The following is a 27967-nucleotide window of genomic DNA, read 5'->3' as shown; positions in this document are numbered from 1 at the left end:
TTTCACATTCTGTGGCCGATTCAGAGGCTCAGCTCTTCCTCACCTTGCCCTGAGGTTATGGAAACTGAGCCTGGTGCCAGCCCGACTCGCTCCCAGAGTCACATGGTTCCCCTGGTTTCTGTCCAGGACCCAGGGCTGCCGAAGGTGGAGCCAGTGATGCCTAAATACAAACTTAGTCCTTGGATTTTCTAAGCCAAGTAAATTCAGCGTTTCAAAACACTCTTACATTTGAAAAAAACTCAGGCTTTCCAAATACTGCAAAATTCTGGACTTCCAAATAGCTCCAGCCTTTGCTTCGCGTTGAACATGCATTCGCGACGTCAAAGACATGGTCTGTCTCCAAACAAACAAAGGGGGACTGAAACAAACCTGAGCCCTCAGAGCCTATCAAAAGTGAAAAGCATTGTTTTGCAAAAATGTCACAGGATTTTTTAATGGGAAAAAAATTAAGTTGCACTAATTTATCAATAGATGAAAGCACATTTTCATCTTTTATGTGCAATTAGTTACAAAGGAGAGTGTCTTTAAAACATAGGGACCAGATTCTCCCTTGGCCCAAGTAAGTATCTTCAATTAATCTCCTAAAAGAGCCTGTAATAATCCCAAAGCTAGTTGCTGGTCTCTTGACGCCAAAATCCAAATTAAATCTTATTATCCTTTCTAGTAGGACACAGGAAAAGCATACCAATTCAAATCCGCAGAAACCCCAAACCTCATTTGTGCCAATCATTTTAGCATTTTCTCCCTTGAAATCTTTTATAAGAGCTGCCTTAAAGACAAACTGGGCTGATGTGAGCTTCTCGTTGGCCTATCTTCTCCCACTGTTGATTGGAGATGCTAACGACTGGGGAAATGCATGGATTGTGCAAAAACCAGAAACGGGAAGTTCGAATACTCCACAAACCAGGTTACCGGTCAAAGGGAAAATATTTAAAAAAAAAAGAGTTTCCCCAAATCCCCAGATGAAATGAGAAATAATAACCCCCCTGGACGTGCCCATGATTTTTAACAACCGTGGAAGGCTTGGTTGAGTTAATATCAAATATTATTACCACATCTGGGTTAGCAAGTGGGATTTCCAACGCAATCTTGGATCCCCGACTTTTCTTTTGCAACCTCATTAGGGACATAAACCCTGCCGAGAAAACGTATCCAGATTTGCGACCAGCATCATCTTCTTGTCAAAACGGTCAGACATGTAAGGCCAAGGGCAAAATCCTGGGGCCCGGTGCATATGGGGAGTAGCTGTAAAATGGGGACCTGGCCAGGCGGCAGTGGCTTGGGATCAGACTGATTCCCCACCACTCTCAGAACAGACTGGGGGCCTCGAAAGCCCACCTTTTGAGCACTCAAGGGTTTGGGTGGGGCACCGGAGCTCTGATGACGATCGGGGGGAAAGAAACGACTACTTCGAAGAGGGTCGGAATGCCCCAGTCAAGGTCAGCCACTGTGAGCAGAAGTACACTTGCCAATTAGCTCGTGGAAAGGGTAGCAGGCATAGCAGCGAGGGGCTGGTCTTGTTTGGCATTCTGCCGCGGCACTGCCGTGTCCAGAAAGGAAAGCGAGGGCCGCCTGGGTGGCTCAGTCGGTTAAGCCTCCGACTCCTGATTTCTACCCAGGTCATGCTCTCAGGGTTAGTGATCTCAGGGTTAGTGAGTTGGAGCCCCACTTTGGACTCTGCCTGGATGGCACGGAGCCTGCTTGGGATTCTGTGTGCCTCACCCCCCCCCCACCCCTCCCCTGGGTGTGCTCTCTCTCTCTCGCTCTCAAACATAAATAAATAAACATTTTAAGAAAGAAGAAAGTGAACACTGCAGTCATATTTCACAGTGAGATGGGTTGGTTTGCGGAGAGTTGGGTCCCTGGGCTTAATGGTACTCGCTGAGTTTCCATTGATAGGTCTTATTATTAAGCTCTAAGTGCCAGGCACTTGGAGACTCTTTCTTATGCCAAGTCACTTCATCACAAATATTCATCCAACAAGCACTTAGTGCCTGCTTACTTGGAGCCCAGCTTCTGTGTTGCATGTTAAAATGCCACAGGGTAACTTCGGGACTCAGCCTTTTTTCTTCTTCTTTAAAAAAACCAAAAACAAAACCGAAGTGCAATTGACATCCAACATTATATTAGTTTCAGGGGTACAAACCTATGATTTTGTATTTGTACAGACGGTAGAATGATCACCACAAGAAGTCTCGTTAATATCTGTCATCATAACCTTGTTACAGAATTTTTTTCTTGTGATGAGAACTTTGCAGATCAATTCTCTTAGGAACTTTAAAATAGGCAATACACTATTAACTATAGTCACCACGCTGTCCGTTACATCCCAGTGACTTATTTTATACCTGGAAGCTTTTGCCTTTTGATCTCCTTCACCGTTTGGCCCCTCCCCTACACCCAATCTGTTCTCTGTATCTGTGAACTGGGTTGTTCTGTTTTTTTAAGATTCCACATATAAGTAAGATTATACAGCATTTTTCTTTCTCTGTCTGACCCATTTCACTTAGTCTCGTTTATTGCCCTCAAATTCCATCCATGTTGCTGCAAATGGCAAGATTTCATTCTTTGTTATGGCTGAATAGTATTTCACGGCATATACACAGCGTTTTCTTTATCATTCATCCATCAATGGACGCTCAGGTCTTTCCATGTCTTAGCCATCGAAAATAATGCCGCAATGACAGGGAGGTGCACGTATCTTCTCAAGGTAGTATTTTAATTTTTGTTAGATAAATACTCAAGTGGAATTGCTGGATCATATGGAATTTCTGTTTTACTTTTTTGAGGAACCTCCATACTATTTTCCATAGTGGCTGCAGCAGTTTGCATTCCCACCAACAGTACACGAGGGTTTCCTCTTCTCTGTAGCCCTACCGACACCTGTTATTTCTTGTCTTTTTGACAAGAACCACTCTAACGGGTGTGAGGTAACATCTCATTGTAGCTTTGATTTGCATTTCCCTGATGATGAGTGATATTGAGCATCTTTTCAGGTACCTCTTGTCCATCTGTACGTCTTCTTTGGGAAAATGTCTATTCAGATCCTCTGCCCATTGTTTAAATTGAATTGCTAGTGTTTTGCGATTGAGTTGTAGGAGTATTTTTTTAAATTTTTTAATGTTCATTTTTGAGAGGCGGAGGGCGGGAGGGGCAGAGAGAGAGTGAGACACAGAATCCCAAGCAGGCTCCAGGCTCTGAGTTGTGAGCACATAGCCCGATGCGGGGCTCAAACTCACGAACCACGAGATCATGACCTGAGCCAAAATCTGAGGCTTAACCGAGTGAGCCACCCAGGTGCTCCTGTGTGAGGTGGTTTTTTTTTTTTTTTTAAATACATTTTGTATATTAACCCTTTAGCAGATATACGATTTGCAAATATTTTCTTCCATTCAGTAGGCTGCCTTTTCATTTTGTAGACGGCATCCTCAGCTTAAAAAAAATATTTTTTTAGTGATTATTATTTATTTTCGAGGGAGAAACAGAGAGAGAGACAGACAGGGCACGAGTCAGAGGTTTAACCGACTGAGCCACCCAGGTGCCCCATCATCCTCAGCTTTTTAATCTGTAAAATGAAGCACTATATGACATTTCTGGAGTTTCTTCCTGTTAAAAACAAAACAAAACAAAACCTCATTTTGATTGGTTTTATTATTTGTTTATAAATAGTTTGTCTTTCATTTATAAACTTCGAGAATCCAGATTCATTACTGTGATGCTTCCTTGATCTAAATTATACACTGGAAAGGTCACCCGAAGATTCAGTTGTTAGGGAGATGAAAGTCAACCGGAATTTTAAACACATGCTTACAAATTTCTGCAAACCTCGGATACAATAAATAAATGACAGCAAGGGAACCGAGACCCGTAGAATCATTCCCATAAGACTACTGTCTCACAGAATAGTGGCAACAAAACCAGGATTCCGGCGAAAGATGGAGCCCTCGCTTTGGTGGACACACCGAAGGCTAGAGGTAGTCTGGCTGGGCCCTCGGACCTCACTTGTGTGGCCCTGAACAGCCACTTGCCACTGACCGGATCCAGGCGTCGTAAGCCTGCTAGGTTTCGGATTTTTCTTATTGTGGGAGTGCACAGTTGGATTAAGTGATGGAAAAAGTCATGCCACACAGACATTTTCCTTTCAAGAAGTTAGGGAGAGTTCAGCCACAGTGCAAGTTCTTTCTGCATTTATCTTGGACTTCAAAAAAATTGGAAATGGCTCTGACACAACATGTTGACATATGAGTACAAATGCGGAAGGTTTGCAAAGCTGATGGCAAGAAGAAAGAGGTTGACCGATAGGTGGGCATTTGTGGGGGGAAAGTGTCAACAGTGGGGTGGGAAAGACTGAATGTTAATGTGCACGGGCACGTACACACACACACGCACGCGCGCACACACACACACACACACACACACACACACACACAGATTCTCCCAAAGTTACAGCATGAATGAATGAAGAAATTCTTGGGGTGCCACAAAGTTTAGTAAATGTGTGTTTCATGCAGGAACCAATGCTATTCTAATGTCCCAAACCATGACCCCCAAATTTTAGAGTGTTTGGAACATTAGAGAGCTCTTATTATGCATTCAGCAAATGTCAAAAAGGTCAAAGAATAGAAACAATAAAAGAGCCAGTGCGCGATGAGTGTGGCGTGAAAGACAAAGGATTTGTATCCTATCCCTGCCCAGGTCTCCAGGAGAGGGAAAGTATTTCAGGGGCAGAGCTGTTTAACCTTGACTGTGCTGGCTCAAAAGCAGCAGTTCCTAATATTTTGGAAGCCCCAGATTCCTTTGAGAATCTGGTCAAATTTGGAGTCTGTGCCTGAAAATGCACACAAATACTCCCATTTTGCGTACAATCGCTGGAGATTTTCAGATCCCCAGAAGCTCTGGGCTAAGAACTCTAACTAAAAGATACCTCTGCACCTTTCCAATGGATGAAGCTTTATGCTGAATGTTCCCATATTTCTTCACCGAAATAACTACCAAACCCACCTTGTTGCATTTACCTAAGACTTCATTTTCTTCACCATGGTAATAAAAAGTCATCAACATTGTAATCCCTAAAAATGATGATGATAACGAGCATACAGTGAGCTCTTATGTGTGAGGCAGTATTCTGACAGCTTATATGTATTATCTTACTTGGCTTCGTAGCGACCCTATTGAAGAAAATGCTGCTATCGTCCCATTTGACAGACGACACAACTGGGGCACAGAGAATTTAAAGTAACAAGTAGCAGTTGGCAGGTTCAGACTCTGAAGTGTGATTTCAGACCTTGCCTTCTTACCCTTACCAGTTTCTTCTACGCATAAAAATGTTTCCCTCCTATACATGGAAGTGGAAATTAAAAATAACCACACACAATATAAACACAATGAACCAAAAAAAAAAAATGTAAGGAAAATGGTTTTTTCCTGTTTCCTTATTACTTCAGAGAAATAATAGAGAAAAAAAATTCAGAGAAAGTCTTAGAATATTTTTAAAAGTTTATTTATTTTGAGAAAGAGGGAGAGAGCACACAGGAGGGGCAGAGAGAGAGGGGGAGAGAGAATCCCAAGCGGGCTCCGTGCTGTCAGCACAGAGCCCAACACAGGTCTCGAACTCATGAACTGTGAGATCATGACCTGAGCCAAAACCAAGAGTCGGACACTTAACTGATTGAGCCAACTAGGCACCCTAAGTCTTAGAATTTTAATCAAAGGATCCATCCCCTCCCTCGTAAGGATGGGTTACTCTCCAATTCCAGTGGCCAGTCGCCACCCATCACATCGCTAAGCCATATGGCCCTGTGTCCTTCCTCTTACTTTACATGGCCACAGATAAGTGGGTTGAAAATCATGTATCCATTCCTTCCTGTCAGCTTATTTCAATCTATGGCAGCTTAGATGGCATAGGATATCACCCATGTGGTCCCATTTTATAAAAACTTAAGTAAGATCAGACTTATTAGTAAGGGTAATAGAATTAGTAGTCAATATGGTTAATTTTATTGAAATGAGGCTGTTAAATAGTAGGATCTTCGCAATAATTTGTAACGAGAAGAGTGATTTTGAAAATCTTTTCTGCCACGTGTTTGTTGGGTTTTTCGCTGGTGAAGTAATAAAAGGGTTTTCGAAGTTAGAAACCAATCAATTTTAGTTTACAATAGTAAGTCCAATATATGTGTTTGTGTGTGTTTTTCCAACACCACCAAGCAGTTCTCCAATGCTCAGCAGACCCTGTCTGGGTGTCACACACTTTAACTCACTTCTGACACTATCTGCCTCCAGGTAGGTCCCACAGGTCACGGGCTCGGTCCCACAACATGCCCTCCACTTCAGATGTCAGTCACAACCCAGACTGTCATCTGCACTTCTGACCAACTGGCTGTAAATTGGAGGCTCCAGAGACCCCCCCTCCTTGGGTTCAATAAATATCCTGGAGCAGCTCAGTGAACTCAGAGAAACATTTATGTTTACCAGTTTATTATAAAAGAATAAAACTCAAGAAGAGACAGATGGAAGAGATACATAGGGGAAGGCGGGTGGGAAGGGGTGCAGAGCCCTCATGTTCTTTCTTAGACATGCCACCTCCTGCATTTCACCAACCCTGAAGCTCTTTAAACCCCATCCTTTTTGGGTCTTTATGAAGCCTTCATGACGTAGGCACAATGAATGAAATCATTGGCCATTGGGGATTGGACTCCACTTACAGACTCCCTCCGCTCTGGGAGGTCGGCAGGTTGGGGGGGGTGGGGGTGGCGGGGAGGGGGCGTACCGAAAGTTCCAGTCTCCTAATCGCATGGTTGGGGCTGCTGGCAACCAGCCCTATCCTTTGGTGCTCTCCAAAAGTCACCTCATTAACATAAACTCATAAACATAAACATTAACATGAAAGGGATTTGTCATAAATATCAAGACGCCTTTATCGCTCTTATCACTTAGGAAATTCCAAGGGTTTTAGCTTTGTGCCAGAAGCAGAATGAAGACCAAATATATATTTTCTTATTATAAATCACAATATCACACAAATGTTTCACGTTTGCTCAACTTTTCTCTTCTAAGTGGCTATCAGCAGTGTGTGAACTAGCAGAGTTTTAAACTTATTTCGGAACAATTTTAGATTTAGAGAAAAGTTTCCCAGATAGCAGAGAGTCTCCATATACCCTCTACTCAGCTTCTTTAACATTAACATCTGTCATATCCACAGCATATTTGTCAAAACTAAGAAATTAACATTGGCACAGTGCGTCAAATATAGGCTTTATTCAGATTTCACTGGATTTTCCAATATTGCCTTTTTTTTTTTTTTTTTTGATTCCAGGGTCCAATCCAGGATACCACATTGTATTTAATCATCATATCTTCTTACTCTCTTTTAGTCTGTGACATTTTCCCAGTCTTGTTTTTCTTGACTTTGACACATTTGAAGAGTACCGATGAGGTATTTTGTAGAATGTCCTTCATTTGGGGTTTGACTTATTTTGTGATTGGATGATTAGATGATGCTTGTAGATGTTGGGGAAGAAAACCACAGAGGTCAAATGTCCCTCTCATTACATCCTATAACGTGACTCCTCCCTGATGAGGTTAACCTTCTACACTGGCTAAGGTGAGGTCCACCAGGTTTCTCCATTATAAAGTTTCTGTTGTCCCCCTTCCCACACTCTGCCTGTTGGAAGCAAGTCACTAAATCCAACCCCTACTCAAAGGGAGGAGAATTAAGCTCCATTTCCTGGAGGGAGATTATCCACATAGATTATTTTAAATTCTTCTGTAAGTAAGATTTGTCCCTTCTCCCCATATATTTATTTATCCAATCATTTATTTATATCAGTATGCACTCATAGATATTTATTTTATTTTCCGAGTTATAATCCAATACTATACTTATTTATTTGTGGGTTCAAATTGTTCCAGCTTTGGCCACTAATGTCCTTTCAGTTTGACTCCTCTTTTCCTTGGATATAATATCCCATCCCTCTTCATCTCTCTCTTTTTCAGCACTCCCTTAATATAATTTCTTTTAATGTTTTTATTTATTTTTGAGACAAAGAGAGACAGAGCATGAGCAGAGGAGGGGCAGAGAGAGAGGGAGACACAGAATCCGAAGCAGGCTCCAGGCTCTGAGCTGTCAGCACAAAGCCCGATGCGGGGCTCAAACTCACAAACCACGGGATCATGACCTGAGCTGAATTCGGATGCTTAACCGACTGAGCCACCCGGGGAACCCCAAGCACTTCCTTAATATAATACTAATAAGATGCTCCAGGCAGGCTCGTCCTCCATGCCCCAGTCCTGGAGTCAGCCAATTTTCCAAGAAGTCCTGGTTTCCTTCATTGGAGAATGGTGCTAGAAGCAAGATCTGGGTCCTGAGTGTGCTCATTGTTACTGAGGGTCACATCCTCTAGGTCCTCTCAGAAGCCAAAGTTAAGAAATAAATGTATACGTCCTAAGCCATGTATACCCACATACCTACATTTATTTCTCTATCAAAGCTAAAAGATATCAAAGATAGGGGAAAATATAAGTATGTGTGTATACATATGTGTATATCTATCTGAAGATGATAAATAGATAGATAGATAGATAGATAATCTCTGACTCTAATCCAGCACCATGGGGTTCATTCTCGACTTCCTCTTTTATTTATTTGTAACTTCTTCTGAGAGTGTGAAACCTGGCTCCCATTACTCATAGTTTACTTACTCATTTATTTAATCCTAGTAAACATGTAAAATAGTTTTAGAATTGCTAAGTCTTACCCCTATGAGAAACTAATTTACTAACTATAGTACAGTGTTGACACACAGATCTTTTTGGCCTTAGACTTAAGCATCCAGCGAAAACACTGTTTTCCAAAATTATCTAGATCAATAACTCTCTTCCCACCCCCTTCAGTGAGGTTATGTCAAACATCTGGAACACAGGTTTGCCACAGTCCGCATTCCACCTTGGGATTTCCCCCAACATCTGGACTGATTTTTTTTTTAATTTGCATACAGCAAAACTCATTCTTTGTGGTGCACAGTTCAGTGGGTTTTGAAAAATATGCAGAATCATGTATTCACTCCCCCAGTACCACAAAGAATGGTGTCACTGACCTCAGATTTCCCTTGTGCTCTCCCTTTGTAGTCAACCCCACCCTAAACCCCTGGCAACCACTGATCTATTTTCAATCCCATAGTTTTTCTTTTTCATAATGTCACATAAGTGAAATCCTGTAACATATAGTCTTTTGGTTTTTTTTTTTCTTTTACTTAGCAAAATGCACTTGAGATTCATCCGTGTTGTGGGACCCGTAGCTCGTTGCTTTTATTGTCGAGTAGTATTCCACTGAATGGATATGCCGAGTTTTGCATACATTCTTCTGTTGAAGGACATCTGGTTGCCTCCATTTGCAATGATTATGAATAGTTGCTAGAAATATAGGCTAACTTGTTTTCACGCAAACAGAAGTTTCCAGTTCACTCGGATAAATACCAGAAGTGTGATTGTTGATGTAATTGGAAAGTCTATGTTCAACTTTGTCAGAACTGCCTAACTGTTCTCCAAGACGACTATACAATTTTGCATTCCACCAGTGAAGAATGAGACTTCCCACTGACCCACAGCCTCATTGTCTTTGCGGATTGTCTGTTTGATTGATTTTAGTTATTCTAAGAGACGTGAAGCGGTATTTCATTTTGGTTTTAGTTTACATTTCTCTAATGGCAAAAGATGTTAACCATCTTTTATATGCTTATTTGCCATCTTCATGTTTTCTCTGATGAAATGTCTGTTCAGATCACTTGTCCATTTTTCAGTCGGGTGTTGCTGATCTCGCTAAAAATATTTTATTAACAATAACAAATTATAGCAAAATATTTTGGACTTTTAATACAACTTTTAAGGGCTAATTTCACCTCTATCTCATCCTTTTTCAAATTTTAGTTCTGTATATGTTTCTAATTTATGGAACATTAGTACAGAAGAGCATGAGTGTGGTTTACAATTTGATATATACCTACTGGGGGTACGGGCTCAAATGTCTTTATTGATGGGATTTGTGATAACGTTTGGAGACTGTTGCCTGAGAGAGGAGCTTGCACTTGAAAGGGAAGCCCTGGCTGAGTTGAGCAGTGAGGAGGGTTGTTGTGCAGGAAGAACAGAAAAAGAACAGTAAGGAAGGCCTAGAACGCAGTGATCACCCAAGTCCCAAGAAGTAGGATTCTAGAATCTCTAGGCAGTTGGGAACAAGAGTTAGGAACTCTTCTCTTGCTAAGGCTCTAAAGAAAGATTCTTGGTTGAAGACAGATCACTTTTGCCTTGTAAGAATCAGAAATGGCTCCACAGGGTGCAGGAAGCTCGTGTAAGCTGCCAGTCACCGACTGAGTAAGTAGAATAATGTTCCTTTCACAGAATCACCTGAGCACGATCGCTGCGGTGGGCACCAGGAATCTGCCTTTTTGATGAGACCTAAATTATTCCAGTGAAACCACCTGTCCCAAAGGACCAGTAAAAGCCACCTCTGGCTTGAAGGGCAGAGAACAGTGTGCTTGGGGCTACCACTTCTGTGAGGTCTTGTTTCATTTTGTTTTGTTGGCGACCAGTAAGATTCTAAGGGGACCCTTTCACGCAGGCGATAGAAACCAACTTAATATGTAAGCTCTGCATCATAAACCTCATTTCAGGTATCTGCCTCTCAGCGCCTAGCGCAGAGCTCACTGTTGTACATAAGGGACCATTTCTGGAAGGGATCAGATCAGTATCTTAGACTTTGTGACCTATACGGTCTCTAACACAACCACTCAACCCTGCGAAAAGCAGCCATACACATTCTATTACCGAATGGGCATAGCTATGTTCCGATGAAACTTTATTTACAAAAGCAGGCCTGGGTTGCTGAGCCTTGCTATTCACCAGTATGTATTCTGTATACACCAGATGACCTTATTGCTTAGTTACTTTAAAGCCCCCATAGTGACTCTTCTTGTCTTTCTGACTACTCAGCCCTGTTTTTAGCATCACCTTTCAATTGGAGAATGTAACTCTAGGAGAGGAAATTAATAGCTTTAGAAATCTCTAGGCAATGGCAGAAAATTATGCTGGATGAAAATATGTATGACTATCAAATTCAGTATCATAAATTTCACTCCACCCCCATCCCAGCAAGACTGCTGTATCTGGGGAAGACATTGCTTTGAGAGAGGAAGCACTTCTAGAAAACCAGTAGACAACAAGGTATGGAACTCTTGATCCTACTCCCACTTTAAATAATTCAGTGGGGGTCTGTTTATGGCCTCTCTACTCCCACCACCAACACTTCCTTCCTCTTGTGATCCATGGTCATCTGTCCCCTCTTGCTCAACAGTCAATACCAAGACTTTTAAGGGAACCTATGCAGCAGTGATGGAGGGGTTCAGAACAACATTGGCTTTGCAGTATAACACTGATATTTTTGAAACAAGGCTCCCACATTTGGAAATGTATTAAGAGAATGGAAGAAAGATAAGATGCTAAATCTTCTTATTTCATCTATTTTATATTGTTTTTATTTTTTGAGAGAGAGAGAAAGAGAGAGAGAGAGAGGATGCATGCAAGTGGGGGAGGGGTAGAGGGAGAGGAGGGGAGAATCTCAAACAGGCTTCATGTTGAGAATCTCAAGCAGGCTCCCCCCAATGTAGGGCTCACTCTCATGACTATGAGATCATGACCTGAGTTGAAATCAAGAGTTGGGTGCTTAACTAACCGACCCACCCAAGCACCCATAAGTCTTATTTCAATAAAGCCCCAATTAATAAATCTTAAAAGTTGTCCTTGCAGACCCATGTATCTGCCACCTGTGGTTGAAACTGGGGTGTATGTTTCCACATATATAAGGAGTGCTTAACTCTTTGTATTCTATTTTGGTCTATTGATAGAGTTAAAATGGGACTCCTGGAAATGGAATGCCCTCTGTGGTTTCTAACTGAGCCTCAACAAAGAAGCGCTCATTTCTTTGCTGGTCTGATCCCAGAAACATAGCATTTACTTGAAAGTGACCATGAAGAAAGTATTAAGGAAAGAGCCTGTACTCATTCCTTCCTTGTACTGTTTACTCCTGTACTTTGTTTTTTCCCCATACTGCTCTGAAAGATCGAAAGAAACAGAAATTGGGGGGTGTGGGGGGGGTGCTGGGCAAAATGGGTGAAGGGGATGGGAGACACAGGCTTCCACTTATGGGATGAATAAGTCACAGGAATAAAAGACACAGCATAGGGAATATAGTCAATGATATTGCCAGAGCGTTGTATGGTGACACTTGTGATGAGCATAATGTAATGTATAAACTTGTCAAATTACCATGTTGTACAGCCGAAACTAACGTAACACTGTATGTCAATTATACTCAAAATTTTTTTCAATTTAATAATTAAAATAAAATAAAGTAAAATAAAAATAAAAGTACCAGGAAAATTCTAGGCAGAACCATCCACAACTGCGGCAGATTTGAAGATCTCAATGGCAACAGACTTATCTCAGGACTCAGGACAGAGCAAGATTTTTTGACGTGGTCTCCTGTCTTTGACAGGTTCTGCCTACAACAGACCTGGGGATGAAGGCTGCCAGCATCTTGGCCCTGATTGGCTGCTTCGTCACCGTCACTGAGTCCAAAGTCTACACTCGCTGTAAACTGGCAAAAATATTTTCAAGGGCTGGCCTGGACAATTACCAGGGCTTTAGCCTTGGAAACTGTGAGATTTCTTCCTTCCTGTTCTTTTTCTACTTTTGATCTGCCCCCCCCCCCCCCCACTGCCTGAGATATCAAAGTCTCCCCACACCTCCAGCCTTGGCTTGTCCCCAGCTCTTCCACGGTCTGCCCCACCAGGGACACCTGCTGGCTGTCCACATGTTCTTCTCAACCGCTGCTCTCTGGGGCTCCTGTCCTCCTCCCTGCCCCTCCTGTCCTCACCCTTGGAGTCCATCAGTCAGGGAAGGAGAAAACAACGCCACCCTTGCTGGCGCAGTAGGGGGAGGACCTGAGTTCCCATCTAGTCCAGGTGTAGTCACCGACAAGGTATGTGGCTTAGGGTGTGCTCCGTGGGTATACTACCTGCCGTGTCCTTCCCCAAGCTAGGTTGGGACCACAGCATTATTATAACATGTATAAAGAACTCTCCTCTAAGAGCAGGGTTGGAGGGGAAAACATACATTTACTGGCATTTCTGGCTTTTTCCTCCTCTAGGGATCTGCATGGCATACTATGAGAGCCACTACAATACAACGGCGCAGACCCAGCTGGAGGATGGAAGCACTGACTATGGCATTTTCCAGATAAACAGCTTCACGTGGTGCAGACATGCTAAGCTACAGGAGAAGAACCACTGTCACGTCGCCTGCTCAGGTACGGTTTTGCTTTTCCAAAAATAACGTCCTGGGGGATAAAGGCAGGAAAGCTGATCATGGAACATCCACCCATTTTCTGTTTTAGTGGAGATTTCGAGTTCAGATGTGCAAATAGGTCTATACCATGCCAACAAATTATGGAACGGCCCCCCTGGGTGACACTCAGAGTTCTGTGGCCTGCTTGCCCAACGAGGACTTACTCCTCCTAGGATGGTTTTCATGAAGCCATCATAACAACAGAGGGGTGGACAGATGACCTTACTATCCTTCCACGCATATGGACATGAAATATCTTCAACAGGAAGGAGAGAGTTGTTTGCCAACTGCTTTCCATAAGCAATTTGCTCAAAGTATGCATTTATGCTTACTTGTACAGAATGAGACCACAAAATACACTTTAAATTTCTTAAACAGTGGAAATTAAGCTAGAATTCACTCCGAGGGTGCTACTTCAATCGTTTAAAAAATATACATGTGCACCGAGTTGAGGCTGGCAGAAAGCATCAGACGTGAAACCTGGTATTAGGACATGTCATATACTTTATGACATTAAATGACTATAACCAGGTGTTGGCTGAGTATGGTGGACTGCAGAGGACAAAGACGTTATGGATAAAGTCATGGAAAGTTTTGTAGACACAATGATATTTGGTCTAAGACTTGGAAGATAAGGTAAGTAAGATTTGGACATTCAGAGATGAATCATTTCAGGTTCAGGGAACAATGAAAGCTAAAAAGTGCATGTGGGGAGGTTCAGTGCATGCACAGAGAGCAGTGAAACATTTGTATTATCTAGAACAAAGGGAACATAAAGACAAATAACAGGACATGGGGTTGGAAAGGTTGATTACCACCTGGCTGTGAAGGGCCTTGGAGGCGAGGCTGAGACATGTGTACTGATCTCTGCCTGCAATCGGAAATCAACAGAGGCCAGTTACTTGAACACTGCTCCAGAAGGATTAATCTGCAAACAGGGTGTGAGATAGGTTGAAGAAGAGACCGTTTAAGTGCCACCGCAAGTGTGGAGGGGAGAGAAAGTTCTGCATGATGGTCATGGCTGGGAGTCATGGAGAATAACATGCAAGAGATACTCAACCAATCATCTCCACTCTACAATGCGAGGTCAGGGGTTCATCTGTTTTGTTCACTGAGGTATCCTCATTGCCCAGAGTGGTACCTGGCCAGAGTTTCGGGGTTCAAGAGATATTCGTTAAATAAATGAATGGAAGGAATGAGAAACAAGGGTAAAGACACGGAGTTATAAGATATTCTGTGGCGAACCCCTTAGAAGCAAAAAATAAACTTTCAATTTCCTTTTGACACTACTATGTAATCAGTACATATGTCTGAATGTATGAAAGATTGAACAATGTGTTAATTTTCTAGTAAATTGTCCCTACACCTACATTAAAACAGAATGCTCACTAACTCCTGAGGCAGAGCACACAATTGTCGATCAACTCTTAATTTAGAACATTCTTTTGATGAGCCCAAATCTACCTCCTTAAAGCTTTCTTCCATTAATTCTAGTTTTTCTTCTGGATTTATTCAAAATGAATTTGTTCAGCCTTGTACGTAGAAACTGATTTAAATGCTTGAAAATGACTAGTCGATATTTCTTGTCTTTAATTTCTTACCTTCTGGACTAAAACATTCAGTATCTTCACCTTCCTACAGGTGTGAATTTTAAACCCCTCCCCATCCACAGTCAATTTCATTAGCATCCCCAAGAGCTTGTCAATGGAGTGAGTCTTCCAGTTAAACCCAGCAACTAGACATGTACGTTTTTAAAAATTTCTTTCTTTTTTTTTTTAATTTTTTTTCAACGTTTTTTATTTATTTTTGGGACAGAGAGAAACAGAGCATGAACGGGGGAGGGGCAGAGAGAGAGGGAGACACAGAATCGGAAACAGGCTCCAGGCTCTGAGCCATCAGCCCAGAGCCCGACGCGGGGCTCGAACTCCCGGACCGCGAGATTGTGACCCGGCTGAAGTCGGACGCTCAACCGACTGCGCCACCCAGGCGCCCCTAGTCTCTCTTTCTTAAATAAGTGCAGATAACCGAAGATCACCAGACATCATTGAAGCGTCATTGACGTGAAAGAATGAGGCAAAGTAAAAAGAAACAAAAGCAAAACGGAGAAAAACCAAAATCAGATAAAAGTAACTTGTTGAAAGCAGAGATGATACAGAGACGTGAAAATTTCAAATGAAAAGGGAAACTATCATTAATATTTTCATATAGATAAACATGTCAGTCATATCAATGAAACAAGAAAAGGATGCTTTCTTTTATAAAAACAGAAGAAACATTTAGAGAACAAGAGCCCCTGGAAATTTAAAATATGATCGCAGACATGAAAACCTCCATAGATAAGTTGGAAGATAAGATTAAGGAACTCTCTCTAAAAGCAGAACGAAGAAGAAAGAGACAGATGGAAACTAGGGGAAGTAAGGATAAGAAAAATAAATGGATCTGAGTAATACAAGTTTCAGCAGGATAAGAAGGGAAACAGTAGATAGAGTGACATCTTTCAAAAATATTTCCAGGACAGAAAGGCACGCATCTCCAATTTATAAGGCTCATCACGGGACGAGTACAGTCAATTAACATAGATTCACATTAAGGCACAGCCTCATGAAATTTCAGAAAACCAGGGAGTATTAGAATACACTATCGTCTTCGAAGAGAGAAAGAAACATGTTCCCTACAGAAGATCAAGCATCAGAGTGGCATCAGACTTCTCAATATCAACGCTGGGAAGCTAGATGAAAATAGAGTCCTGTCTTTAAAATCTTAAAGAAAAGCTATTTCCAATCTAAATTTCCACACTAGCCGAATCCTCAATATATTATGAGTATAGAATGAACAGATTTTGAGACAAACAAGTTGTCTTTCCTACAGAAAGAATCCCGACTTGGTAAAACGTAACCAATTCAAACTAAGTAATTCAGGAATTTTTTAAAGGGAGCTGCTTACAAAAGTGCAGATTGCAGGGAAACCCCAGAGGTATTGAAGTAAGGGATTCGAGGGGCGCCTGGGTGGCGCAATCGGTTAAGCGTCCGACTTCAGCCAGGTCACGATCTCGCGGTCCGGGAGTTCGAGCCCCGCGTCGGGCTCTGGGCTGATGGCTCAGAGCCTGGAGCCTGTTTCCGATTCTGTGTCTTCCTCTCTCTCTGCCCCTCCCCTGTTCATGCTCTGTCTCTCTCTGTCCCAAAAATAAATAAACGTTGAAGTAAGGGGATTCGAAACAGCAAACCATTACTGACTCCTGGCCCAAGGGGAAATGGAGAGAGAGCCGTGACCCACACCCAGGTACAGGGTCCGTATGGCGAAGGCTACCTTGTAGGAGCTGTGACCTTCCATCAATGGACAGTTTGTTCTTGGTGACTGGACAGAAAAAAAACCTGAGGAAATGTATACATCCCAACTTCACTGTCCTTTTCCCTTGTAATCTCCTGCTGGTGTTCACCGTTCAACTCTGAAGGGGGGGTGTCTACTGATGTCATCCATGTAGATCAGTCTCTTAGTGCACAGAAAAAGGTGTTCCACCAAAAGGACAAGGTAAACCAAGAAATAGGAAGACACGGATCCACAAAACAAGACATTTCAATAAAGGAGAGAGCCAAAGGGAAGGCCCAAGATGATTATAAGGGATGATCCCAGGATGAATTTTTACACTTCATTTCTAAAATGATTCTATTGCAGTAGTCTATATGGTTTCAGACCTTTAAAATGATTTGAACCTTATTTGTGACATAGATCTATGGTCACCATACAGCATATAATTAGGGCAAATGTGCATTTGAAAAAATTATGTGTATTCTACAGTTGCTAGGTGGATATTCTATACTATATATATATATATATATATATATATATATATATATATATTATGCATCTATACTAGATGTATATTTTATAATTATAAGTATATTATATACTTATTTTCTTACTTATGCTATCAAGTAATGAGAAAGATGTATTGAAATCTCCAACTATAAAATTACAATTTACATATTCCTTCTTTCAGATTTGCCCATTTTTGAAGCTCTGTTATTAGATACATACATATTGAGGACTGTTAAATCTTCCTAATTAGTTGACCCTTTTATCATTAGTGCCAATGCCCCTCCTTAACTCTGATAATATTTCTTATCCCCAAATCTACTTTACCTGATAGTACTATAGTGATTCAGTTTTCTTTGCACAATATATTTCTTTCCATTCTGTTACTTAAAAAAAATTTTTTTAATGTTTATTTAATTTTGAGAAAGAGAGAGAGAGAGACAGAGCACAAGCGGGGGAGGGCAGAGAGAGAGGAAGACACAGAATCTGAAGCAGGCTCCAGGCTCTGAGCTGTCAGCACAGAGCCCGATGCGGGGCTCAAACGCACAAACAGAGAGATCATGACCTGAGCTGAAAGACATTCAACCAACTGAGCCACCGAGGCTTCCCACCATTTTTTTACTTTTCATTTATCTACATCTTTATATTTACTGTGAATTTCTTACAGACTGCACATAGTTAGGTGTTGCTTTTATATCCGGTCCAACAGTTTCTGCTTTTTGTTAAGAATTTTTAGACCAGGGGGGCGCCTGGGTGTTTCATTTGGTTAAGTGTCCGACTTCGGCTCAGGTCATGATCTCACAGTTTGTGAGTTCAAGCCCCACATCGGGTTCTGGGCTGTCAGCTCAGAGCCTGGAGCCTGCTTCAGATTCTGTGTGTCTCTCTCTCTCTGCCCTTCCCCCCCCCCCAATTCTCTCTTTCTGTGAAAAATGAATAAAATATTTAAAAAATTTTAACAACAACAAAAAAAGAATTTTTAGACCAGAGTTCAGCAAACTCCTTTCTTTCTTTTCTTTCTTTCTTTCTTTCTTTCTTTCTTTCTTTCTTTCTTTCTTTCTTATATTTCATTGTGGTTTATTTTTTTAACATTTTAAACATTTAACATTCTAAAAATTTAAATCCAAGTTAACATGTAGTATAATAATGATTTCAGGAACAGAATTTAGTGATTCATCACTTACATATAACACCCAGTGCTCATCCCAACAAGTGCCCTCCTTAATGCCCATTGCCCATTTAGCCCATCCCCTCACCCAACACCCCACCAGCAACCCTCGGTTTGTTCTCTGTATTTAAGAGTCTCTTATGGTTTGTCTCCCTCTTTGTTTATATCTTATTTTTACTTCCTTTCCCCTACGTTCATCTGTTTCGTTTCTTGAATTCCACCCGTGAGTGAAATCATATGATATTTGTCTTTCTCTGACTGACTTATTTCACTTGGCATAACACACCCTGGTTCCATCCACACTGTCGCAAATGGCAGGATTTCATTCTTTTTGATCACCGAGTAATATTCCCTTCTTTTCCACATCTTCTTTATCCATTCGTCAGTCGATGGACATCTGGGCTCTTTCCATACTTGGGCTATTGTCGATAGTGCCAGCAAATTGTTTTTTTAAAGGGCCAGATAGTAAATTTTTTAGTGTTGTGTACAGTCTCGGTTGGAACTTTCGACTCTCCGTGTAACGCAAAAGCAGTCATAGAGAAGATGCGAATGAGTAAGCGTGGCTGTGTTCCCATAAAACTTTATTTACAAAAACAGAGCATAGGCCTGTGGGCCAGTTTGCTGGACGTTAGATCATTTATATCCAATGTCATTACTTACACGGTTACTTTAAAATCCACTGTCTTGGGTTTTTTTGTTTGTTTTCTCTTAGTGCCATCTAGTTCGGGTTCGTTTTTTTCTGCCTTCTTTTGGGTTATTGGATATTTTTCAGTACTCTCTTTCCTCCATTGGCTTGTTAGTTGCACTTCTGTTTTATTTACAGCAGTTACTCTAGGGTTTTCAACATGCATCATCTTCTCACATTCTACCTTCAAATAACATTATACTCATGTATAATACACGAGTCTTATAACTATATACTATTTCCCCATCCCATCCTTTATGCTGTGTTGCCCTGCACCTTACGTCAACGTGTTATATACACCTCATGCGTTTTTGCCTGAAGCAATTATCTTTTAAGTAAATTTTTTAACTGAGGAAAAGGGTCTCTTTATATTTGCCACACATTTACCATCTCCAACTCTCCTCACTCCTTTAGTGGAATTCACTTGGGTAGGCAGTTAAGCGATATCATTTTCCTCCAGCCTAAAGAATATCCTTCAGTATTTTTTTTGGAGCGGAGGTCTACTAAAAAGCATTTTCTCAGCTTTTATCTGCCTGAAAATGTCTATATTTCTTTTTTTTTTCTTTGAGGGCTATTTGCTCTCTCTATAAAATTCTAAGCTGGAGGCTGTTTTTCTCTAAATGTGTCCCTTTCGTCTTCTGGCTCATTTTGTTTTTTTGAGAAACTGGTGATCTTCTGAGTTGCATCCCCAGGGTGTAATGTCTCTTTTTTGTCTCTACCTGCATTTAAGGTTTCTTTATAATGTCCAATTTTCAGCAATGTGATCACGAAGTCTGTTTTCTTATGTTTATCTTACTTGATATTCATTAACATTTTGGATCCCTGGGTTTATAATTTTCATCTTGTCTCCTTTGAAAATTCTAAAGATACATGCGTTAGATCACTTGATATTGTCCCATAGGTCACTGACGCTCTTCCTTTTTTTTTCAGTCTTTTCCCCTTCCTGTGTTTTATTTTCAATAGTTTCCATTGCTATATCTTCACATTCTCTGGTCTTGTTTCTGAAGTGCCTAATCTATTAAATTCATTAATTGAATTTTTCATTTCCGATATTGTGTATTTTCAGTGCTGGGTGATCGCCTTATGTATTTCATTTCCCTCATTTTATTCATGTTTTTGTTTAAGTCCTTGATATCAATAAGCATGTTTATAAATTATTTTACATTCCTTGCCTGGTAATTCAATAAGCTGTGCCATTTCTGGGTCTTACCATTGACTGCTCTTTCCCCTGGTTATGGGTCACATTCTTATACCCCTTTGCACATCTAATAACATTTTGTTGGATACTAAACATAGTATGTATTACATTTGTAAGTGTCTCAATTATGTTGTCAAGGTCCTTTAAGGACGGTTGCATTTCATCTTGGCAAGTCATTAATTCCGATCGGCTTGACCCTGTTAATACTTGCTTTTAAATTGTGGTAGGGAAGTTTGCTAGTAGTATTTATGGTAGGGCTAATTTCACCCAACTACCAAGGCATAGCTTTTCTAGTGTCTTTTGAATGTCCAGGGGTTCACCAAGCTCTCTTCCCTCGGACTACTCAGAAAACAAATGTCTCCCAGCCCTGTGTGAGCTCTGTAATTGTACAGGTCCCGGGTAATCGTTTCCTAAGTAGCTTCAGGGAGTTTTACCCCTTGCGAACCCAGTTAAGCTTTCGGTCAAAAACTCAGTGGAATCCCTACGCAGATTTCTGGTGTTCTCCTTCTGGGTGTGCCCTTCCTCTCAGATTCTCTTCTCCACAACTTCCACTTGCCTTGGCCTCTTATCTCTGTCTCCTCCACTTAAACTGCCATCTCCTGCCTGGGTTTTACCTTTCTTGCTTGAACAGTGTGCCTCTGGGCAGAAACTCACGGCAATCATAAGACTCTCCTCATTTGGTTTCTATCTTTCAAGGGTCACGATCCTGCATTGCTTGCCGTCTAATGTCTGAAAATAACGTTTTCATGTATTTGTCTAGTTTTCTAGCTGTTTACAGTGGGAGAGAAAATCTGTGACTCCGTCACGACCTGGCTTCACTTTACTTGCAGTTGACTAATTTAATATTGTTCAATTTAGTTTGAAATAAGGAAGTCTGGGGCAAACATATATCTGCAAGGCAATCTTGAATTCTAGGAAATGAAAATGTTGGACTGCTCATGGTGAGAGGTGAAGGAACTCTCCTATCTGCTTTCTCATCATAAAGAGCATGGGATTTTCAGAGACAGCTTTAAAATAGAAAACAGGATGTTGGTTTTATATCCTAATCACCCCTTAGTAACTGGCTTCCCTCAGCCTCAGGCCAGAGAAGCTTTAATTATGGACGATGTTATTCTGTCCTGCGTATTACAGAAGTAGGGACATTTGTCATGGGAACTGGGAAACAAGTTAGCATTGGGGTATCTTTACAAGAAACATTACATTTCATAAATGTATGGTTCATATGTACCTCCTGCCCATCTTTCCAAAGCTATACCATCTCCTCACACCCATACCAAATTGTGTTTCCAGAATTCCTGCCTACCTTCCCCAAACTATTTAGACAGAATATTTGTATATATACGTATGTATAAGTATAAACATATATATGTGTATGCACACACATGATAATAAAATATCAATCTTTATTTTCCTCTAATAGCACAGACCTCTTTAAAATGAGAGATGTTTAGGGGGGGGGGGGAAGGTGATTTTTGTCTCTCGTATCTAGTCTCGTCCACCTATATTAATCTCTATTTCTCGGGGCGCCTGGGTGGCGCAGTCGGTTAAGCGTCCGACTTCAGCCAGGTCACGATCTCGCGCTCCGGGAGTTCGAGCCCCGCGTCGGGCTCTGGGCTGATGGCTCAGAGCCTGGAGCCTGTTTCCGATTCTGTGTCTCCCTCTCTCTCTGCCCCTCCCCCGTTCATGCTCTGTCTCTCTCTGTCCCAAAAATAAATAAACGTTGAAAAAAAAATTAAAAAAAAAAAATCTCTATTTCTCATCAGCCTGGTATCTGAGTTGGCCTTTGTCACTTCAGAGAGGGGAAGGAGATTTAAATTGTAGGCATGGCAGTGATATTTTAGTTGGAAGGCAGAAGGATGCTGGCGAGAGACAGACAGACTTTATAGCAGAACCAACTTACCTGAAAATAAGTTATTCTTTTTTGTAGATTGTTGCCATTTTCTGTTGTTGGATGTGGGAGAATAAACTATTCAGCTGAATAATGCTTTGCTGTTCAACAGAACCCTTTGACTGGACAGACTTGTCTATTTAAAGTAAATTGAGCAGAAGCAATTCTTGGCATGGATCCTTGTAAACACTTGCTCTCTTGACTCATTTCTGCCCCTCTGCTGCCCCTCTGTGGTGGTTTCCTTGTGTCTTCGCATCTCAGCACATCAAGTTCGTGTTTCCCAGCCCCCGTCTTCCTCAACAAATTTTCCTGAGCAAATTCAAAGTCACGTCCAACTAGCACTTTGAAAACATCTCACTTAGGCAACATAAAGCTATCGCAAAATGGGAGACTGACAAACTTTACAAGGTCTCCACCACATGGTTCTGCAGCAGCGAATCTCCAGCCAGTGACTGGAGCTACCAATGGCTGCCAATGGCCGCACAACATCTCCAGCCAAGCAAACTGCCTTACCCCAAACACAAGCCTTCCACTTTGTGTTCCAGTCCTGTCTTCCCGCGTGTTCCAGTCCTGGCATAATAGAATACTCTCTATCTCTTGCCCACTATGTATAATTTATGTCCTTCCCACCCCTTGAGGCCCCACTGAGCCCACTTCTCTTAGGAAACAGCCTCCAACCACTTCCTAATACAAACCCCACAATATCTCAGCACTTATCAAGAATTTATACACACAGGGGCACCTGGGTGGCTCAGTCATTTAAGCATCCGACTCTTGATTTCGGCTCAGGTCATGATCTCTAGGTTCATGGGATAGAGTTCTGAGTTGGTCTCTGTGCTGATAGCATGGACCCTGCCTGGGATTCTCTCTCTCTCTCTGCTCTTCCCCAACTCATGCATGCATACACACATACACACGTGCTCTCTTTCTCTCTCTTTCAATAAATAAACATTAAAAAATAATTACGCACACAAAATACAGTGTTTCTATGTAATTGGAATGTGTATCAGATACCAAGAATTTAAGTTTGGATAATCTCCTAATAAATAATTACTTGAAAAATTAATAAAGTATTTATATTTTTATTATCCACTTCATTAGCATATAGTCTTATAAGCAGAAATCTTTGCTTAAGTGGCCATGTTGGAAGGAAGCAGTGGAGACAAGAGAATTTAAGCCCTAGGTTTGAATGCAGACTCATTTACTGGGTGTAGACCTCAGTTTAATGGGCTAATAATGGTACTCATCCACATGGTTGTTCCAAGTCCTAACAGAGATAATACGTGAAGGGACTTAACATGAGCCTGACCAGAGTATTTTTTCTATAAAGGCAGGTGTTAGTAACAGTAATTGCTATTCTAACTATTCATCTCTCTAGAAACAAGGTGCATATAAGCTAACAAAGCTTTATTTTTCACTGTGTATCAAAGGATGAATTTGAATATATTGTCCCAATTGGCCATCACTTATAGCTCATATTTTTCATTAATTTTCTCTTGTTTAGCAGAATTTTGTTTTAAATTTAAAAACCACCACATTTGGATGAATTTGCTTAAAAGCAATCTATCACTACCCGTATCTTCTGGTTTAGCTTATCTGAGAAAGCAACTTAATTAGCAACTAAGTTGGCATACTCAAGAAAAACACCATTTTCTTTTTTTCTTTTTTTTTTTTTTCAATGTTTATTTATTTTTGGGACAGAGAGAGACAGAGCATGAACGGGGGAGGGGCAGAGAGAGAGGGAGACACAGAATCGGAAACAGGCTCCAAGCTCTGAGCCATCAGCCCAGAGCCTGACGCGGGGCTTGAACTCACGGACCGCAAGATCGTGACCTGGCTGAAGTCAGACGCTCAACCGACTGAGCCACCCAGGCGCCCCGAAAAACACCATTTTCAACTGAGTTTACAAAATAATTTTGTGTTTTAGCGATCCATTTGATCGCAATATGATTCTTTTTTGTTACATTTTTCTGAAAATAAAAATAATGCATTTCCACCATAAAAAAATTAGACACATGCGGGGAAGATTTAAAGCATTGGTGATGCCACAATTTGGAGCTAAACCTTCAAATCCTGGTGGCTATGACTATCTTTTTATTTTCTCTCTAAACCTGTGCTGTCCAATCGTACTTTCTGTGACAACGGAAATGTTTTCTGGGCTATCCAATATGAGAACAACTAGCCACAACAAAGACGTTATAAAACATCTGAAATAGCGAGAGCACCTGACGAACTGAAGTTCTGATTGTATAAATTCATTTAGATTTAAATAGCCCCATATAGCTAATGTCTACCAAATTGGATGGTATAGCTGTAGGTGGATCTTTTTACAATCCTGAGAACTTCGTATTGGGAGCATTTCCCACTATTATGAAACCACGTCAACCCGTGATTTTAAATGGCACCTTATCCCATTCTGTGGAGGTATTATTATTAATGTGAACATCCCTAATTATGAGGCAATTAGATCTCTTACACTTGAAAATCAATTTCCTCTTACACACTAAGCTGCAATAGACTACTCTGTAAATAAATCTTTGTCTCGGGGTCGTAATGAATTCCTTAAGATAGGCCCAGAAAGAGAAATTGCTAGCTGAAAGGATAAGAACCACTTTAAGGCTCTTGACACATGCTGTTCAATTGCTTTCCTGAAAAGCTGAACCCGTTATATTCTCACCAGGAAGTACGGAAGAGTGCCTATTTCATCGCACCCTCGTCAACACGGAGTATTATCCCATTCTTTCAAGATCTTTGCTTAATTGATAAATAAAAACGCCATCAAATGGCTCCGGCTTTTATGTCTTGGATCAGTGGTTGTGATGGGCAGGGAGATGGACGGCCCAGATTCCCCTTGAAGGGAAGACGTCTGGCTTCTGCGACATCTGCGCATTTGTAGACGTCTACCCGGTACCTCTTTTAGGGTCTGTCTTAACCGCAGAGGACTGTCTAATCTCACACTGTGCCCCTCTGCAGCAGTCCACACCCAGGGACTGAGTGATGCAGAGGCCTAAGGACATAGCCATTTGGGGGCACCTGGGTGGCTCAGTTGGCTCAGGTCGTGATCTCATGGTTCACGGGATGGACCCCTGGGTTCAGTAAGGAACGCTAAGAGCGAGGAGCGCTCTTGGGATCCTCTCTCTCCTCTCTCTGCCCTTCCCCGTGCATGCATGCACATGTACACTCGCTGTCTCTCAAAATAAGTAAATAAACGTTTAAAAAAAAAAGACTTAGCTATTTGGGCACAACTTGGCCAACTTCGGTGAGCCTGCATCACAACTGAATATCTCCATCGGCCCAGTCCGGCTTCTGCCCTCTTCCTTCCACAGATGTGGATCTCTGATACGTGTTGGCATCCCAAACCGGTCTTTGCATTTGCTTCGGAAGAACCCGCCATGCAACAGAAGTGCTGCTAGACTTTATACTTTTTGCCTTTTTCTGTCATGTTTGCATTGAGGATTTTGAGCCCACTTCTGGACAAGCAGGAGAGAATGCAGATACCAATGATTTCATTTGCAATCAAACGATTCCTTATGTCTGAAAGCCATAGAAAAAATAATAAAGACCAATGTATTTGACATAAAAAATTTGCCTATGATAAACACCTTGGGTAGAACTTGCTTTTAATGCACAAACTGCAAAGTTAAATGGACAAGGTTCATATTTACCTATAAGGAGATCGCATGTGTCAAAGTAACCCAAGTAGAGAAAACCTTGTACTTACTGTGCCTCTTACTTGTGTGTTTCTTCAGGACACAGAAAACATTCTCCTACTGTGTCTTTTTTTTTTTTTTTTAAATTATTTTAGGGGCACCTGGGTGGCTCAGTCGGTTAGGCGGCCAACTTTGGCTCAGGTCATGATCTCGCAGTCCATGAGTTCGAGCCCCGCGTCGGGCTCTGTGCTGACAGCTCAGAGCCTGGAGCCTGTTTCAGATTCTGTGTCTCCCTCTCTCTGACCCTCCCCCGGTCATGCTCTGTCTCTCTCTGTCTCAAAAATAAATAAACATTAAAAAAAATTTAAAAAAAAATTATTTTAGAGAGAGAGCATGTGCATGAGGGAAAGGGAGGGACAGAGAGAGAGAGAGAGAGAGAGAGTCTTAAGCATCTGAGCGTGGAGCTCGATGCCCGATGTGGGGCTGATTCCCATGACCCTGGGATCGTGACCTGAGCTGAAATCAAAAGTCAGATGCTCAAAGTCCCAGGCGCCACCTACCGTGTCTTCTCTAAACACATTTCCAAAAACCCTTCAGGACTAAAACTTCAAAAAGTCAAGATATTCTACTCTAGAAATTAAAAAAAAAAAAAACAAATTCTTTGGCTTGTGAAGAAGCTCAACAAAAATAAGAATGCATCTCCGAGTTCTTCCTACCCTCCCGTTCCAAAAAATAGTGACTGGGGGCTCCCCTCAAATAACAGTCTCAGCTAATACTGTACTTCTCTCTTTTACAGCCTTGCTCACTGACGACCTCACAGATGCGATTATCTGTGCCAAGAAAATTGCTAAAGAGACAGAAGGGATGAACTATTGGTAAGAGTCTCCTTGGGAGACTTGGACCGACCAGGGCAAAAAACCGACCGTGTGTCCATTCATCATGGCTGCAGCGGGCACTGACAAACTCCCCTTTGCAGAATGGTCCAATGATTTTAATGGGACCTTGTGTATACCCTCCCCCCATGAGTGTGTGGGTGTACCATGAACACCGTGAAAGGGGAGGAGAGACGTTATGAGTCATGGCGATGTGTGATTGTCTTTCACATTAAGATGGCCCAAACAGTGGAACGATAGGTATTTTCGAATGTGAATTGCTGGTGAAGGCAACACACCAGGGGGAAAAAGCTTGAGTTTGTTCAACTTTTGGATGCAGTTTTGGAGAGCTAGAGCAACATTTTGTGGGGAGAGAGAACAGGAAGCAGCGAGAGAAGGATAACCACGTCAGCCATACCCTACATTAGCTGGAAACAGCCCTAGGATTGTGCAGAGACATGGTTTCTGGTGCTCACTGTCAATTTCTGAGGCTGGGTGTCTTACGAACATTGCCAACCAGGTCACCCACCTGGGGAACCTGAATTTTCAGAGGCGGAGGTGTTTAACTAAATGACCCATCCTTATGCAAGTTGTTTACCTGTTGCTGAGGCTAATAAGGACTAGGAGAAAATCAAGGAGAGAGAAGTCTTAACTAGGCACAGGGACAGAGTCCTTGGATCTCAGAAATGAATAAAACAAAATCCTGGGTGCTGCTGGTTGTTTTGGTTAATTACCTATGGTTTTGGACCTAAGAATATTTGGACTGCCACGCTTCTTTCTGTTCTTCCTGCTTCCCTGTCCTCCTCAGGCAAGGCTGGAAGAAACACTGCGAGGGCAAGGACCTGTCTGAATGGAAAAAGGGATGTGAGGTCTCCTGAACCGGAACCGGACCCAGGACGCTCTGCAACAAGTCCCTGGGATTTGTAATATGTCAAAATGCTGGTATCACCTTGTCCCCCTTCCTCTTGATGTTCCTTCTCAAAGTTGGAGAGGGAAAACTAAGTTATCATTTTAAGGAAATAAATATTTCCACTTAAGTATCTTTACCTCACCCAGACTCCATCTCAGTGATGTCATAAAAGCACCCTGGTTAAGATTTGGAAAGTCACCTGCAAAATGTTCTGGCTCCAGGAGGAACGAAATTCTGCCATCATTATAAGGATTACTGGTTCCTGTGGCCCTGAAACAGCTTCTCATTTACAAAGAATACTCCCAGGTCACGGAGAACACTAGATGAATGACCATAGTTTGCTGACTTCTGTCCTGAAACACTAGGTCACTCTTCTGGTCAGCACACAGTCCTT

General features: G+C 41.7%; 1 protein-coding gene across 1 annotated transcript; it reads left to right on the top strand.

Annotated features, from left to right (window-relative positions):
* The first annotated feature begins 10245 nt into the window (after positions 1 to 10245).
* LOC121014571 (lysozyme-like protein 1) lies at positions 10246 to 27714 on the top strand. The gene is made up of 5 exons (XM_040450948.1): positions 10246 to 10362; positions 12542 to 12704; positions 13196 to 13354; positions 26588 to 26666; positions 27472 to 27714. Exons 2-5 carry the CDS (start codon positions 12566 to 12568, stop codon positions 27539 to 27541), a joined length of 447 nt encoding a protein of 148 aa, XP_040306882.1. The 5' UTR covers positions 10246 to 10362; positions 12542 to 12565; the 3' UTR covers positions 27542 to 27714.
* The last annotated feature ends 253 nt before the right edge of the window (positions 27715 to 27967 follow it).

Source organism: Herpailurus yagouaroundi, unplaced genomic scaffold (assembly GCF_014898765.1).
Source record: "Herpailurus yagouaroundi ecotype Mexico unplaced genomic scaffold, PumYag 203, whole genome shotgun sequence".
Lineage (NCBI taxonomy): Eukaryota > Metazoa > Chordata > Mammalia > Carnivora > Felidae > Herpailurus > Herpailurus yagouaroundi.
The sequence above is the reverse complement of the archived record's forward strand: the minus strand, read 5'-3'. Positions and strand labels throughout refer to the sequence as shown.

Excerpts from the sequence above, each read along its gene's own strand:
- LOC121014571 (XM_040450948.1), top strand. The coding sequence starts at position 12,566 with ATGAAGGCTGCCAGCATCTTGGCCCTGATTGGCTGCTTCGTCACCGTC. Across the intron at positions 12,705-13,195 it reads GGGCTTTAGCCTTGGAAACT|GGATCTGCATGGCATACTAT; the intron begins GTGAGATTTCTT and ends TTCCTCCTCTAG. Across the intron at positions 26,667-27,471 it reads ACAGAAGGGATGAACTATTG|GCAAGGCTGGAAGAAACACT; the intron begins GTAAGAGTCTCC and ends TGTCCTCCTCAG.